The 17,873-nt window shown below is 37.6% G+C and overlaps 1 protein-coding gene across 4 annotated transcripts in view; it reads right to left on the bottom strand.

The window, feature by feature from the left end:
• The window catches only part of srpra (SRP receptor subunit alpha), a 34,064-nt gene extending 16,327 nt beyond the window's left edge, over positions 1-17,737 (bottom strand). For 2 of the 4 annotated variants that reach the window (XM_027161313.2, XM_047822271.1), the window contains exons 1-7: positions 17,427-17,737; positions 16,275-16,358; positions 16,009-16,172; positions 15,700-15,860; positions 10,575-10,722; positions 9,984-10,131; positions 9,571-9,695 (exon numbers count right to left, since the gene is read on the bottom strand). In XM_027161313.2, the coding sequence (XP_027017114.1) occupies positions 9,571-9,695; positions 9,984-10,131; positions 10,575-10,722; positions 15,700-15,860; positions 16,009-16,172; positions 16,275-16,358; positions 17,427-17,549 (953 nt within the window). In that variant the 5' untranslated portion in view covers positions 17,550-17,737. The remainder of the gene's footprint in view (positions 1-9,570; positions 9,696-9,983; positions 10,132-10,574; positions 10,723-15,699; positions 15,861-16,008; positions 16,173-16,274; positions 16,359-17,426) is intronic. The other 2 variants (XM_027161314.2, XM_027161315.2) reach the window with 2 other exon arrangements.
• Positions 17,738-17,873: the final 136 nt, after the last annotated feature.

Below are 17,873 nucleotides of genomic sequence, written 5' to 3'. Positions count from 1 at the left end.
TCTGATCTCCAACAACAACAAAACGGCCTACATACAGGAGACAAAAACCTGGAGAGATGGTGCCAGGTCATCAGCATGACTAAGGAGTTGATAGTGGACTTCAGCACAAAACAAGAGTGGTCATACCAACCACTAAACCGACCTGTCACATCAGCACCATGGTGAAGAAGGCCTGGCAGCGTCTGTACCATCTGAGACGCTTAAGGGACTTCAAACTACCTTCTCAGGTGCTAAAGACTTACTACACCTGCACCATTGAGTGTGTCCTGACAGGTAGCATCACTTCCTGGTTCGGGAACAGCACCATGCAGGACAGGCGAGCCCTCCAGGGTGTGGTGCGTTCAGCTGAACGTACCATCCACACCGAGCTCCCTGACCTGCAGAACATCTACAGCATGCAGTGCCGGACCAGGGCCAGGAAGATTGTAAAGGATCTCAGCCATCCCAACAATGGACTCTTTTCTTTGTTGTGCTCAGGGAAAGGCTTCCGCTCCTTGAAAGCAAACACAGAGAGAATGAGGAGAAGCTTCTTCCCGCAGGCCATTCAGAGTTTAAACCAGGAAACACCCACGATCTGGACCTCTCCCCTTCACTGTTTTTCTGCATACCTTTTTTGCACTGACACTTTAACTCTGGACTGTGACTTTAACTCTGGACTTGCACAGTACCACTTTACACACACACCATACTGCACATGGACACTTTAAGGACAATAATATATATACATTACTTTTCACTTATATTTTCACATTTTCATACTTTATATAGTTTATTTGAATGTAGTTTATAATTTTTTTATTTATCTACCTCCTTTAGGTTATATTTTTTCATCCCAAATTGCATTCCTTATGTTTGAATACCAGACAGATGAAAAAAGCATTTCACTGCATGTTGTACACTATATGTATGTGACAAATAAAATTTGATTTGATTGATTTGATTTGACTATAAAACTAGAACTTAGAAAGCCTAGACAAGTGTAAAGAGCAAACAGTACAATAAAACAGCAAACAGTGCAATGAGCAAATAATAAATGTACATTTCTTAGTTATTGTACATGAGAGTCTGTAGTGAAGGAGTTAATACACATTAAACAGTCTGCAGTTTCACAGATATTGCACATGAAAAGTGTTTGTGAACCTCACTGTTTTTTAAATGTGGTGGTTCTGGCCCTACGGCTGCTAAGCCTTCTTGGCAAGGGGAGGTAGGTAAACAGACTACACACAGGGTGGTAAGGGTCCTTCATGATTCTGTATGTTTCTGCATTTGTTGATGCAGATGTTTTTGTTTTTGAAACCTTCTGCCAGTGGTCCTCTGTGCAAACCTAAAAACCTGCTGCAGAGCCATAATGTCTGCAGCAGAATAGTTTTCATACCACATACTACCATAGACAAGGTGTTAAACTCACCTAAAAGTGTACTTTTAAGATCATCTCATGACTTATGCCAGGATTTTTTTTTAAAGTTTTTTTTGTGGACAAAGTGGATCTGATCAGGTCGAGTACATTAGGAGTAGGGCACAAAGTGTTTAATATAATAGAGAGACCTTCTCTCCCAGTTTTGAGTCAGTTTAAGTTGATTTCCTTGGAACAGTTGGAGGGCATTGTCTTGCATTTAAAATCTACTACATCCATTTATGATGTCCTCCCCACTAAATTGTTAAAAGAGGCTATGTATGTCCTTGGCCCTAGCATTCTTTTAATTATCAACAGTAACCTACAATTTGGCATAGTACCACTTGAGTTCAAGCGGGCCATTATTTTATTGAGCCAGTGCAAAAAAAAGCCTAACTTGGATAGTCAGGATCTCAAAAGTTTTAGGCCGATTTCGAAACTCCCCTTTATGAGTAAGATTTTAGAAAAAGTTGTCCACACTCAACTTACAGATTTTTTAGCTGACAATAATATAATGGACATTTTCCAATCAGGTTTCAGGAGAAACCATAGTACTGAAACAGCATTGATTGCATTGAGCATTGATTGCATTTTAATGGGAAGAGATTCTGGGAAATGTGTTGCTTTGATGATGCTGGATTTGAGCGCAGCTTTTGATACTGTTGAACTGTCCTGATGATGTTGCTATTATTGATGTGGCCTTGAAGTGGTTTGGTTCCTCCCTAAGGGACAGAAAATGTTCAGTTAAGATTGGAGATTGTCTTTCTGACACTGTGGATGTTTTGTGGGGGGTCCCTCAGGGATCTATTCTTGGACCTTCCTTGTTTTCTCTGTATTTGTTGCCTCTGGGGTCTATTTTCAGACGCCACAATATTAATTACCACATCTAGGCAGATGATTTGCAATTATATTTTTCTTTGGACAAGAGTGCATGGAACAGCTTCAACATATGCTTAAATGAAGTGAAGGTATGTTTTGCGAGTAATTTTCTGCAATTAAATAAAAATAAAACAGATTATGGTTTTTGGAAACAAACAGTCCCCGGGAAATCTGTTTGTGAGTGAGGATTTTGCTCCCATCGTAAATGTTTATGTTAGGAACCTGGGTGTCATTTTTGACACAGAACTTTGTTTTGACTGACAAGTAAATGCTGTCATGAAATCAAACCTTTTATCAGTTAAGGAAGTCCAAGCTGAAATCTATTCTTTCTAGAAAAGATTTGGAATCTGTTGTTCATGATTTTATTTCTACAAGGTTGGACTATTGTAATGCCCTATACCTGGGTTTGAATGCATCTCTTATAGCTCGCCTTCAGTATTTTCAAAATGCTGCTGCTAGGCTTTTAACTGTCACTAAGATGATCACATAACACCTGTGTTAATTTTCTTTACACTGGCTTCCGGTGTTATATAGGATAGAATATAAGGTCCTGATCACTGTGTATAAGGCCTTACATTGACAGGCTCCTGAATACATCAAAGCTATGTTGAGCCCATACAAAACTTCTCGCACTTTGAGATCAGATGAGCAAATGTGTACTGTTCCGCGAACGCGGTTGAGGAGGAGTGGAGATCAAACATTCTCCGTGGCAGCTCCTGTGTTATGGAACGGGCTACCTTTGTCTTTGAAATTGGCTCTCACTTTGGGTAGTTTTAAAAGACAATTAAAGTCTTTCCTTTTTTCTAAGGCTTTTGCTGTATGATTGGTATGATTTCCTGAAATACTGTGTATGGTATTTTTGTACTTTTATTTTATTGTTAGTTTGATGTGTTTTATGATCATACTTTTTATGACTTATATAATGATTTTTACCATGTAAAGCACTTTGGTCCATTGTTATGGTGTTGAAAGTGCTATACAAATAAATTGATTGATTGATACCACATAGTAGCACATGATGTAAAGATGCTCTCTACCACACACCTATAAAATGATGAGGACTGCGGTGGCCAGGCTAGCCCATTTGAGCCCACCCAGGAAGTATAGATGTTGGTGGGTATACTTTATTAAGCTTTATTAAGTTAGTGTGTGAGTTGAGATCATTGTTGAGCTGTATCCCAAGATATTAGAAGCTGGAATGACCTTCTCTCTTACAATGCATAGGGGATAGGAGAGCTCTTATGCCTCTTTTCCACCGGAAAGAACCGGGTGCTGGTTCAGAGCTAGCGCTAGTGCTGGTTCAAAGTTGGTTCCACTGGCGAACCTTCTAAGAACCGGTTTGCCTTTCCACCGGCTAGTGAGCCATCACAGCGCAGAGTGTGACGTCACTGTATACGTGTCACGTGTCCCAGGAACATTAGCGGTGCTTTGGCGGTCGAAACAGAAAGAACTGGTTCTAAATTAGGCTCTGGCTCCAAACCAGCACTTGAACTGCCTCGGTGGAAAAGGGGCATTAATGACTCTCCTAAAGTCCACAATCAGTTACTTAGTTTTCTTCTCATTGATGGTGGCATGGACGTAAATCCCGTAAATGGTGGTGGTGGTGGTGGGGTGTTACATGCACCCCCCCCCCAATATTTACAAAATATTGCATTCTCTATTGTGAAATATATATATGTACACCTAAATAATTGTGTAAGTAGAAAACCCCCCAGAAACAGTTGAGTTCTCCCTCCCCTTGCCACTGCTGACTGAGTCATCTCAGACGTGTTAAGGATTGTAACGTGTTAGAAGGCTAGTTAGATACATGGGAGCTAAACCATTAAGAGCCTTGTACATAAGTAACAGCAGTTTGTAATCAATTCTAAACTTAACAGGTAGCCAGTGTAGAGATGATAAAATTGGGGTTATATGGCCATACTTTCTTGTCCTAGTGAGAACTCTGGCAGCTGCATTTTGGACTAACTGTAGCCTATTTATTAAAGATGCAGGACAACCACCTAGTAATGCATTACAATAGTCCAGTCTAGAGGTCATGAATCCATGAACTAGCTTCTCAGCATCAGAGGCAGACAGGATGTTTCTCAGCTTGACAATATTTCTAAGGTGGAAGAAGGCTGTTTTTGTAGTATGGGTGATATGATTTATAAAAGACAAGTTGCTGTCTAATATAACACAGAGGTCTTTCACTGTCGAGCTGCTAGTAACAGAACATCCCTCTAAATGGAAGTTGTGAGAGTTTCTGTGCACTGGTTTTTGGACCTATAAGTAGTATTTCTGTCTTATCGGAGTTTAACAACAGAAAATTGCAGTTCATCCAATCTTTTATCTCTCTAAGGCATTGAGTTAATTTGGACACTGTGGCTATTTGGTTGGAATCTGGTTTTGATGAGATATATAACTGTGTGTCATCAGCATAACAATGGAAACTAATCCCATGTCTTCTAATAATGTTCCCTAATGGAAGTATGTATATCGAGAAAAGCAGAGGTCCTAGAACTGATCCTTGAGGGACCCCATAATTAACTGGTAATAAACTGGAGGATTCACCATTTAATTCTACAAAATGGTATCAGACTGACAGGTAGGATCTAAACCAACTTAAAGCCTGTCCATGAATACCTTTTATTTTGTAATTTTGTAAGCGATCTAGAAGAATATTGTGGTCTATAGTGTCGAATGCAGCACTAAGGTCAAGTAGAACTAATAAGGACATACAGTCTTGGTCCGAAGCTAAGAACAAGTCATTTGTAACTTTAACAAGTGCTGATTCTGTGCTGTGGTGGGGCCTGAAACCTGACTGAAACTCTTCAAGGATGTTGCTCTCCTGTAAGAAGGAGCTCAGTTGAACAGACACAACCTTTTCAAGTATTTTAGACATAAACGGAAGGTGTGAGATAGGTCTGCAATTTGATAGTTCATTTGGATCTAAGTTAGGTTTTTTTGATGAGTGGCCTAATAACTGCCAACTTGAAAGACTTCGGGACGTAACCTAAAGATAACGAGGAGTTAATGATATTAAGAAGAGGCTCACCAGCTTTATGTAACACTTCTTTCAGTAGTTTAGTTGGGATGGGGTCTAGTGAACATGTTGTTGATTTAGCTGTAGTAATAAGTTTATCTAACTCTCTCTGTCCTGTACTTGTAAAGCTCTGTAAAGCCTTAGGTGAGATTGTGTCACTAGTCGCTCTCATATGTTGAGCGTCACCTATTTCATTCCTGATACTTTCAATTTTATCAGTGAACAATCTCATAAAATCCTTACTACTGAACTGGGATGGAATAGTGTGTTCAGATTTCTGTTTTTTGTTAAACTAGCCACTGTAAATAAAAACCTGGGATTGTTCTGGTTATTTTCTATGAGTTTGCTCAGGTGCTCAGTCCTAGCAGCTTTTAGAGCCTGTCTGTAGCTGGACATACCGTCCTTGTACGCAATTCTAAAAACCTCTAATTTAGTTTTTCTCCATTTCCGTTCGAGGTTACGGGTCTCCCTCTTGAGGGTGTGAGTATGACTATTATACCACGGTGCAAGTGTTTTATCTCTAACCTTCAGTAATCTGACTGGGGCAACAGTGTCTAATGTGCTAGTGAATATAGCGTCTATGCTGTACACAGTCGCTAGAGCAAGAGACATCAGGGATTTTTTCAAGTACATGTGCGATAGTGTCACATAGTGTAACGATAGTGTAGCTCATTGGGGATAAATACATACACATTTAAATATTTTTAATATTAATCTTAAATTTTGTATTCTATAAATCTTTATATTATTCTTTATATTAACCTTTGTTCTATGTTTATGTTCTGTAAAGCCACTTTGAAACAAGGTCAATTGTAAAAAGCGCTATACAAATAAACTTGAATTGAACTGAATTAAACTATAATCTAAACTATAAACTATAATAAACTATAATCACACCAAAAATTTGTGTTACTAACCTTATTAGCATAAATTTATATCAAATGTATATATCATAAACTTCAGGTGAAAAAATGCATGTTTGTCTTTTTTTCCACTGGGTATGTGCATGATAAAATCAATGCCTGTGTGGTGTGCTTGATGTCATCACATTCACAGTTAAAATGATTCAGAAGCATGTCGTGTTCTCCAAGTAGGGAGTGTATCCCATTGCTACACTGGCTTTCTAAAGTTGGGTGCATCAGATTTAAAACACTAATACCTACAAGCCAAAAATGTTTACGTGCATTAAATAATTGTGAGCATTACGTTTATTGTGTACTAATTTATGGTCACGTGTAATGATAAACATGGGTAAAACTGTTTAAAGGTTAGCTTATTGTTGCAATTGCCCAGACTAGTAGCATAATATTTAATCCTTTGTATGTTTGTTGTTAAATTAAGATACTAGCATTTAGACACACAAACGTTATTTATAACATTTAATCGGATTTATCTCGATTACCTGTGTTAGATGTTAGTTAAAGGCAGGGTCTTCGATTTTTGAAAGCCAATGTTGACATTTGAAATCACCAAAACAAACACGCCCCTAACCCAAATGGGTCCCACCCCTGTATTGATAGCTCTGCCCACACATATCTACATAACCCAGGCAAATAATGGAAAGAAATGTGTCTATCATAGCTGAAGGGAAGAACAATACGATTGCAGATAAACAAACAAGCAGAAATGACACACAGGCATAATCATGCAAAGGACAGCATATATTAGTTCTGTGAAACAAAGCAAAACCAACGTTACTCACCTATCGAGAAGGAAAAAAGCACCTCTGCGTCTTAAGTAAAGTTGGCCACATATTCACGAGTCAATAACTCCTGAGCTTAACACTGTTACTAGCAAAACACAGTTGTAGCTGCCTCTCAACATTACTACGATAGAAAGGAGGTGTTATATGTATAGTAACAGCGTATAGGCTCAGGAGTTATTGACTTGGGAAACACGAATCTGTGAATATGCGGCCAGCGCTGGAAAGCTGATCCTATATTAACACAAGTCCTACTTTCTTCGCTTTCTTTCTTTGTTTTTATCCACCATGTTGATGTTAAAATCTCTTTCTGCTAATGTCACACATGTGCACTGAACAATGAACTCTCTGCCGCATATTGACAAGCCCTGCCTCATTGGCTACATGTTTGTTTTGATTTTTGTTTATTATTTGGCCCAACTCAGTTTTCTGAAGCATTTCTCAAAAATCAGAGACCCTGCCTTTAAGTTATTGCTGAGTTAACCCTCTGTCGTCCAAGGGCGCGTCAGCGCGTCTTTGGCGCATTTTTTCCTCTTCAACGTGAAATCCACTTAAAATACTCAGTCATTCATAATCATACACATACATGTAATACATCATTCGAAACTGTGAAGTGTCTACTTTTATTTGACTGCCTTCATAATAACAAAATGCTGTGCTTTTGGCAAATAAAGAAAATAACCAGGGTGTGCATTCAGACATCTCTGTGTCCTTGACCATCTTCCTGAAACACGTTACAAATATGAACTGATAACTCTGCCAATACTTATCACACGAACATGATACATATGTCTAATGAAAGCCTGAAATGTCTACTTTTAAATGAAGTAATTAAAATCGAAAGCAAATATTGTCTTTTTGTGTAATCTGTATGTAAGTAAAGAGAGGTACAGTTTTTCTGGCTCTACCTCATTAGCGCTAATGTGATCCCACCTACCACGCGCGCGCCATTCATATGGAAATTACCTGACGCGAGCTATGCAAACAAGATCAACGCCCCCCAAACAATGCTATAAGAAGCACCAAGTTTTAACATATTCCATTAAAGAATTTAACAGAGCCATATAGTATTGATCATATACACTATTGTTACTTGTATACATATTTTATTATTTATTTTAAGCATCTGTCTTGTAGTAGTGTCTGTTTGCTCGGTCTCTTGTCTGGCACACATGCACTTTATGTGGATTTTAGGATTTTTTTAGTACTTCTCTCTTGTCTGGCACTGTTTGCACTAGTCAGATATTCTAAATAAACTACAAACACAAAATATTCACATTTATTTTGTCTTCACACTCTTTCTTGTAACTCCTCTCTGTGTCACACACTTACCTGAAAGGCTCATTGTGCGGGCCTTTATCTTCTCAGGTGTGAATTACATGATAGTTGACGCCTACTTGCATATGACCTTTTCAAACAAAAAGTGTCTTAGAAAATTTAAATCAACATATTGTTTCTATGAGCGAGTAAACAAGATGATTTTCACATAATTTTGAAGCAAAAACTCTAGGCTACAAGATCCAGTTCTCAAAAGTCCTGTGAACCAATGTTCTGTATGTGTTTTATGGCCTTATTCAAGTGATTTAAAATGTTTAATTTTTCACTAACCATGCATAAACATTGTTTTCTCAAAAACACAATCATGTACATACATGCAGTTTGTGCTGATTACAGTGATATTAGACTTTAGCAATTTATATCTTTATAAGCAACTGAAAAAAGCACAAATGTCAGGGTATGACAAAACTTCTCCAGGCCCAAAAATACCCTTAGACCCCAGAGGGTTAATAGCACCTAATAGTGGCTATTGGTGAATAATTCACCCTGTACAGCATATGTTATATTTCACTGTTTGTTGCATTAGTCTAAATGCATACTTTAATATATTACTTGTAAATTCATATGTTAAGTGAATTTATTATTTGTTGTTTCAGAAACCACACAAAAAAAAACTGTAAATGATTTAATATGATTCAATAGGATTTTGCTAGAATAAATTTGAGCCTTTGAGCTATAGATGTCGTGTACATTCCATTACTGCATCATACCATAACCTTCTGATCGAGGTTGAGGACAAGTGTTGACACATCAGCATCTTACACGCATACATCTAGAACACTCCTTACATTCGTAAGTGTAGCAAGTTCATGCATTTCATGTTTACTTCATATAGCAGTAAAACTGATTATACTTTATTGATGTTAAAAAAAGATACTGTTAACCAAATTACAAGAACCATTTAATTTTTAATTACTCTTTAGATGTCTGGAATGAAAAAAATTATACAGTACATGCTAACTTCAGCTCAAAGGTACAATCTGTGTTTTTGGTATGATCTGGCTTCAGTTTTAGATTGCCAGAGACAGTGTTATTATAAGTCTTGTTATAAGAAATAAGTGCCACCTCTCAGAGTGGGGTAGATTCTTGTGGAAAGTTTCTTGTGGAAAGGTTTAAGTGCAAAAGTAGAGGGAATTGTCCAGGAAATAGATTTGTTTAAATAATAAGCAGCACTGACTATTAATAGTAGACTAAAAAATAGTCTGTCCTGAGAAACTGAATGAGAAAAAGCCTCACCGTTTTCTGCTGGCATCAACAGTCGCTAACTTGTCTTTTTGCGCCTCCTCTTCCTCATCAATATCCTCAGAAGACTCATACTCCACATCTCGCAGGTCACCCTTCATAGAGCCCACGTGGATTAGCTGAGGCAAAAAAAAAAAAACTATCTGAACTGACCCAATTGAATGCATTTTGATGCTCTAACTAAAGCTTTCCATCAGTCTTCAGAATACACCTTTACCCAAAATTGTCTTTACATCACTGACCAAAGACTATATAAAAATTCATCAATGGACAGGGGGAGCAGAATAATTGAACTAAAGTAAATACATTGTCATCTACAAAGTCCAACTAAATGGTTACATCTCATAAAATGTATAATGCGTGAAGCTATGGTATATATTCTGTATAAATTTTTACTTTATACATACCATTTCAGCTGGGAATTCCTCATCTTGCCCTTTGTCATCATATCTCCTGTTATTAATACCACTGTAATCTAGATCTTTGGTGCTTGTGCCACCCATATCCCAAACTCTTTTTTCCTTCCCTTTTGCCTTCTGGGGTTTAGGGGATTTACTGTTACAAATAACATGAAACAGACAAACTGTTTAACACTATATAACAATAGTATACATTCCTTTAATTATTATTTTATGTTAATTTTTATCCCTGTTCTTGTTTGCCCTAGCTAAAGATTTGTTTATCTAATAGTTTTATGACAGGATTCATGTTACTGTATTTTGACATCCATATACTGTCATAGGGAAAAAGAAAGCACACCCTCCTTCAATTCTGTTTTATATTATCAGGGTGATGTGTTTTATTGGAATGACAATATCAAAGTCCAGACTGAATTACAGTCTGCATTCATTATTAATTATGTATTTTAATAATGAAATTTTCATACCCTCCTCTCTTCAAAAGGCAGAACCTGACACAAACTCACTTGAAAATCCACCTGTTCCCATGACAAGAGCAGTACAAAATAGTACTTGCCCATATAATTGAGATTTACATACTTAGACTTTTCTGTTCGTCCACCTGCTTGTCTGCGGATGAACTCAGCAAGGTTCTTCTGAATAACCTCTTCCTGGCTCAGGCCCTGATTTTGATTCTCCACAGCCTTCTTAGAGCTAGGCTTGTCTTGTTCCCCTCCTCCTGCTCCTGCTGATTATCAGATAAGGCACGCTGGTCTAGGGTTACCATAATATTACTTTAGTTACAGTGCCTTGCGAAAGTATTCGGCCCCCTTGAACTTTGCGACCTTTTACATATTTCAGGCTTCAAACATAATGATATGAAACTGTAATTTTTTGTGAATAATCAACAACAAGTGGGACACAATCATGAAGTGGAATGAAATTTGTTGGATATTTCAAACTTTTTTAACAAATCAAAAACTGAAAAATTGGGCGTGCAAAATTATTCGGCCCCTTTACTTTCAGTGCAGCAAACTCTCTCCAGAAGTTCAGTGAGGATCTCTGAATGATCCAATGTTGACCTAAATAACTAATGATGATAAATAGAATCCACCTGTGTGTAATCAAGTAACCGGATTTGCCAAGCTTTAAACATCCCAAGGAGCACTGTGCACGCGATAATATTGAAATGGAAGGAGTATCAGACCACTGCAAATCTACCAAGACCTGGCCGTCCCTCTAAACTTTCAGCTCATACAAGGAGAAGACTGATCAGAGATGCAGCCAAGAGGCCCATGATCACTCTGGATGAACTGCAGAGATCTACAGCTGAGGTGGGAGACTCTGTCCATAGGACAACAATCAGTTGTATACTGCACAAATCTGGCCTTTATGGAAGAGTGGCAAGAAGAAAGCCATTTCTTAAAGATATCCATAAAAAGTGTCATTTAAAGTTTGCCACAAGCCACCTCGGAGACACACCAAACATGTGGAAGAAGGTGCTCTGGTCAGATGAAACCAAAATTGAACTTTTTGGCAACACTGCAAAACGTTATGTTTGGCGTAAAAGCAACACAGCTCATCACCCTGAACACACAATCCCCACTGTCAAACATGGTGGTGGCAGCATCATGGTTTGGGCCTGCTTTTCTTCAGCAGGGACAGGGAAGATGGTTAAAATTGATGGGAAGATGGATGGAGCCAAATACAGGACCATTCTGGAAGAAAACCTGATGGAGTCTGCAAAAGACCTGAAACTGGGACGGAGATCATTGTCTTCCAACAAGACAATGATCCAAAACATAAAGCAAAATCTACAATGGAATGGTTAAAAAATAAACATATCCAGGTGTTAGAATGGCCAAGTCAAAGTCCAGAAGTAAATCCAATCGAGAATCTGTGGAAAGAACTGAAAACTGCTGTTCACAAACGCTCTCCATCCAACCTCACTGAGCTCGAGCTGTTCTGCAAGGAGGAATGGGTAAAAATTTCAGTCTCTCGATGTGCAAAACTGATAGAGACATACCCCAAGCGACTTACAGCTGTAATCGCAGCAAAAGGTGGCGCTACAAAGTATTAACTTAAGGGGGCCGAATGATTTTGCACACCCAATTTTTTCAGTTTTTGATTTGTTAAAAAAGTTTGAAATATCCAATAAATTTCATTCCACTTCATGATTGTGTCCCACTTGTTGTTGATTATTCACAAAAAATTAGTTTCATATCATTATGTTTGAAGCCTGAAATGTGGCAAAAGGTCGCAAAGTTCAAGGGGGCCGAATACTTTCGCAAGGCACTGTAGCCTAGTATTACACAATTTCTGACAACAAAGCAATATATATATATATATTGTGTGTATATATACATATACACACACACACACACACACACACACACACACACACACATATTATATATATATATATATATATATATATATATATATATAATATGTGTGTGTGTGTGTATATATATATATATATACACACACACACACACACACACACATTATAGAGCACTCATCATCTGACATTCAACATAGTTTAATTGTTGGTCACATGACAAATTGTGTTTTCATGCAAGTAATATTTATATACACTCACTTAGAGAAGGAACACATTCACATATTCATTCATGCAATTCGAGACAAGCACTTTATAAATTTGATGTCATAATAGCCACAAAACAAGAACAGCAGGGAGGTATAACTTAAAATTGACACTACTTATACATCTCCATGTTATTTACAAACAGAGATTACAGAAATTAACTGCACAAACAATATGAGAAAATGGCAAGTTTAAAACTGTACATGTGTGATGAGCAATTGTGAACAATTTATGGCTTCAGCAAGAAGGTATTACTGTTAAATGTATAATAAACTTTGGAAATTACACTGATTTATAAGTTACTCAAAAGCTCCTGGTTACACAACTCCATTTGAATATATAGTTGTAGAAAGGGTGTTATCTATAATCACACAAGTGTCACCCAAATGAGAATGTGTTCCCTTTTGAGCGTGTCCCCTCTCCTACATGAACACCAGAGACAGCGGTGTTCATGTTTATGCCTGCCAGATTCTGTTAAAGTACAGTAAACATGCAACAACAAACCTGCATGTGAATGTAAAGGAGAAGCTTCATAACCTCAGCTTGCTTTGCAGACCAGGCTTCTAGTCCCCAGCATCACCTGATGCCTGTGACTAGGAGAGGGGACACTGGAAGCGGTGCTCAAAGAAGTGAAAGCGCGGTAAGAAGGCGGGTGTCCATGCTAGGCTAAAAATGAACCCTAGCTGGGCGTCTCTCCCATCCATTCTACTTTTTAACGTTTGCTCCCTGGACTATAAACTGGACTATAGCAGACTACACGATGAGAGTTTAAAGATTGCTGCATCTTTGTTTTACTGAGACGTGACTCAGCAATAGAGTTCTGAACACCGCCATTCAGCTAAACATGTTCACCTTGTTTTGTGCTGTAAGAAATTCAGCTCTGTGCAGTAAGGCTTACAGTGATGCAGTGTGTTTTTACATCAACACAGAATGGTGCAAGAACTCTGTGCTTATTTTGATGAATGCTCATCACTTGTGGAGTTTGTGACTGTTAGATGCAGGCCATCTTATTTACCACAGGAATTCACTACCGTTTTTGTTATCAGAGTGTACATTCCACCCAGCGCTTATGCAAATGAAGCACCATTTCAGCTCTATGGGGCTATTAGAAATCTGCAAAGCTGTTTACAGCAATCAACATAATCATCTCTCATCACCTCCCTCTTCAACTCCACTATGCGAGTCAATAGTCAGGACAGCTTAGAAGATCATCAGAGTCGTTCCCCTCTCTATCACAAACATTTACACCTCGACCAGCATCCGCAAAGCCGACAGAACTGTGGATCACTCCACACACCCTTCACACACACTTTTCACCCTACTGCCATCTGGAAAAAGGTAGTAAAGCATTTGGGCATCAGACTCGGGCATCCTCAACAACCAAATCTGAACTGGTCAAACACAACTACATGCTCAAAAAAATCAAACTGTACAAAATCACACTGTTCTGTACACTACACTGCTGTTTTTACACACCACATTATAATAGCTCATCTTTGTTTTACCTCTTTGCTAGAATCCAATGTTTTTGCACAATGTACTGCATACTATACACTACACACACTGGTCAGTGCTATTTAGTATTTTATACATTTGTCCTGTAGTGTTTTGCATTGTCTGTTTGAACTGTCTTGTCTCACACTATTTGAAGGTTACACATGTACACTATATGTGGCTAGGACAACTTAATTCAAGTCCTTAGCTCTGTGTTGTTTTATGTCATTCTATATAGCACCATGGTCCTCGGGAAACGCTGTTTCAATTCACTATTTACTGCATCAGCTATAAATAGTTGAAATGACACTAAAAGCTAATTGACTTGACTCTCAAGGTTCCTTACTCATATCATCCCATGTCTTTCCTTGCAACCACTTTTTCAGACTTGCTCGTTATTGATAAATCTAAATTTAAACTGTCATTTCTAGTCTAAATTTTTTATATTTCCGCAAAGCTGTTTACAGACAATGTACTTTTTTAAAAACAATATACATATAAACTAAATTGAACTGAATGCTTGATACTGGGGTAATTAAAGGAGTCACACAGTGACGAGTCAGCCTGGTGGTTTTGGTACCCAAGGCTGATGGGTTACTTTGATAAATGGCTTGATTATTTAGGTGTGGCTTGCTCCTATTCAAATCTCAATTTAACAAAGGGATACTGGCAAAGTCCCCTCGACCCCAAGACCCTTGGGGGGGGGGGGGGGATCCACTCCATTGGGCTTACACCATTTTGTTACTCTTCCTTTTGGTTTCTTCATGGCCCTAGCAACATTCCATCAACTCATGGACAGAATCCTCTATCCCCACCCTGCGCATGCTACTGCCTATTTATTAATAGTAATTATTATTACCAGTATTGATAGGACTGCCAAAGATCTGAGATAACAGCAAACCCAAAGATGTGAAATTGGATGGTATGTGAAAATATGGTATCTGGTAGGTGTATCCCCTGATGCACCTGCCAGATATCTGATAAGACTGCAGCATTTGTGACATGCCTGAGATTTATGACCAAAAAGACCAGTTCCTGGGGATAGCTGGCAATTCACGCAGGTTTGTGCCTAATTATTGGGATGTCACTGCAGACTGATCTTACTAAAAAGGAGAGTGGCAGACTCAGTCGAGTAGACAGAGTCATACCAAACAGAAACTCTATTTTGTGAATGGAGAGCAGAGCCAAGAAAGGTAAGTGGCTGGAATCACAAGGTGCTTAATAGTACTAACGACTTTTCTGGTAGCAGTGAGCTATGGGAGAAGCCACAGTCATGAGAGAAAGCTGAGCACACAGAACCAAGTGTCTGTGAACATGCGTGTGTTTGTGCAGTTAAATTGTGGTGCTGAAAAGGGGAAAGAGGAAAAAAAAAAAAGGCATTTTAAGTTAAACCTTAACCTTAAACCTGCCTTCAATGTCCTCTTTCCCAGACACTCAGGAGTTTTTTTAGAATTATTTTTATTGACCCAGAACAGTAGTATTTTTGTAATGAGCAGTATCATGTACCATAATATCTGCATTATTAAGGTTTGTATATCTGTAGCGAATCCAAGTTCACATTAGCACAAGTCATGCAATACATTTTCTAAAACATCGTAAAAGTCTAATAAAAAAAAAACTCACCTTCTTTCCTGTTATTTTTATTCTTCTTGCTAGTAAACTCCTTGCTTTTGTCTCCACTTTTTGTCTCAATCATGGACTTCACGGTTTTCTGAGATTTCTGGGACTCACTGTAAGTCCTCATTACCTTTTGGGGTTTAGCTATGCTTTCAGACTCTACCATACTAGACATACACAAAAAACATTTAGTAACATTGTACAATATAATAGAAATACAATTTCTAAATAACCAACATATCAAAATATAACCAAAGTTTAACAAAGGAAAAACAAACAGTCTCTGCATTTTCTAATCATGAAATTTCAGCTCACCACAAAAGTTTGTGAAAGTCATCATCAAACTCAAAATGACTGTTCAAGAATTTCAGGGCATCCTGGTCCTCCAGCTCATTTTTATAACGATCTCTGAAATGCAGCTGGACATCATCTATTAATTTGTCCACATATGTTAGTGTCAGAATTTTCTGAAAGCCCACCTAAATTCCAAGGAATAGCAATAAAAGACATGACGGGGAACAGATAAAATTGTAAAAAGAATGACCATAGCCTTACTTATTTTCAGTTAATAAATCACTTACCACAAACACAAGCTCAAATTCATTGTCTAGCTTGTACTTAAGATTCAAGGCATTATGGGAGAAAGGACTGTTCCCAGCACGTTCCTGAAAATATGAAAGCATATGGCTTTAGAAAACCACCCAATATTTAATTATTGAGTAAAAGTTTTGAAGTTTAAACACATTTATTTACAGACGTAACAGAGTGACAAACACAAACCTGATCAACTGCATTTTCTAACTACCATACCTTTTCTTACAAAGATACAGAGTGCATCTAATGGTGCATCACAAATGTGCACAGCACAAGACACACACATGTTTATATATATATATATATAAACATGTGTGTGTGTCTTGTGTTGTGTGTATATATATATATATATATATATATATATATATATATATATATATATATATAAATATATATATAGAGAGAGACACACACAATACTACACACACACATGCATACAGATGAAAGCACAAAAAATATGAAGTTTAATAATATGACGTAATCTGGTTATCCAAATCTAATTATCATGTATATGTGTAAATATATACAGTATTGTGTAAAAGTTTGTGAACCGTTTACAAAATTCTGTATATCTGCATTAATATGACCTGAAACAATTTTCACAAGTCCTAAAAGTAAAGAAACTTCACCCAATCAAACACATCAGACAAATATATTACATTTCATAATATTTTATTTAGGAAAATGTTCCAATATTATATATCTGTGAGTGGCAAACATATGTAAACTTTGTGAATATTGCCTTAGAATTACGGCATTTGGCAGATGACCTTGGTGTGCCGGGCAGAATTGTAAGGAGAAAGCCACAACTCTCCAAAAAGAACATTGCTACCAATGTTTACTAAAGATCACGTGGACAAGCCAGAGGACTATTGGAAAAATTTGTGGCCGAATGTGAGTTTTTGGTTTAAATGAGAAGCGATGTTGTTGGACATAGGGTTCGCAAACTTTGTAATCAACACAACAGGCAAACAATTCCCGTGTTGCGTTAACTAAATGTTATTTTAATAGTTTCCATTAATAATAAGTCTGTTCACACTTGCGACATCTTCTATTAGCAAATGGTCGTTTTTATTTTTATTATTTTATTTTATATTTGCATTCCAGGTCTTACATGCCAAATGTCTGTGGAAACTTACCTGAAGAATTACGGAGCGGATGAGAGTGTTTACTGGGCCTGTAAAAGATTCAGTTACCCCAGACCCCTGAAAACACCACAACACTATACCCCCTTTACTGAAGATAACGAAGAAGTCCAACATCTTACCGAAGCAGATTTAATTTAGAAATATAAAGCGCGGAACAAACACTAAGAAAATAGCAGAATATTTAAAAAAGAAACGTATAAAATGTGAGATCTAAACTTCGTATGTACTCAAACCTTTATTTTCCCACTAAATGCCTGACGACTACAAGTCACAGCTCCGCGTTAGCCACGTCAGTAGCAAAACCAGGAAATGACGTTTGCTTACGCTGATATTTAGGAGTACTGTTTGTCAAAATAAACGTCATATCACACTCAAATATCAAATTACGACACTAACTTACAATAAACGACACTGCAAACAAATTATACTATATATTAT

This window comes from Tachysurus fulvidraco, chromosome 13, assembly GCF_022655615.1.
Source record: "Tachysurus fulvidraco isolate hzauxx_2018 chromosome 13, HZAU_PFXX_2.0, whole genome shotgun sequence".
Classification (NCBI taxonomy): Eukaryota; Metazoa; Chordata; class Actinopteri; order Siluriformes; family Bagridae; genus Tachysurus; species Tachysurus fulvidraco.
The sequence above is the reverse complement of the archived record's forward strand: the minus strand, read 5'-3'. Positions and strand labels throughout refer to the sequence as shown.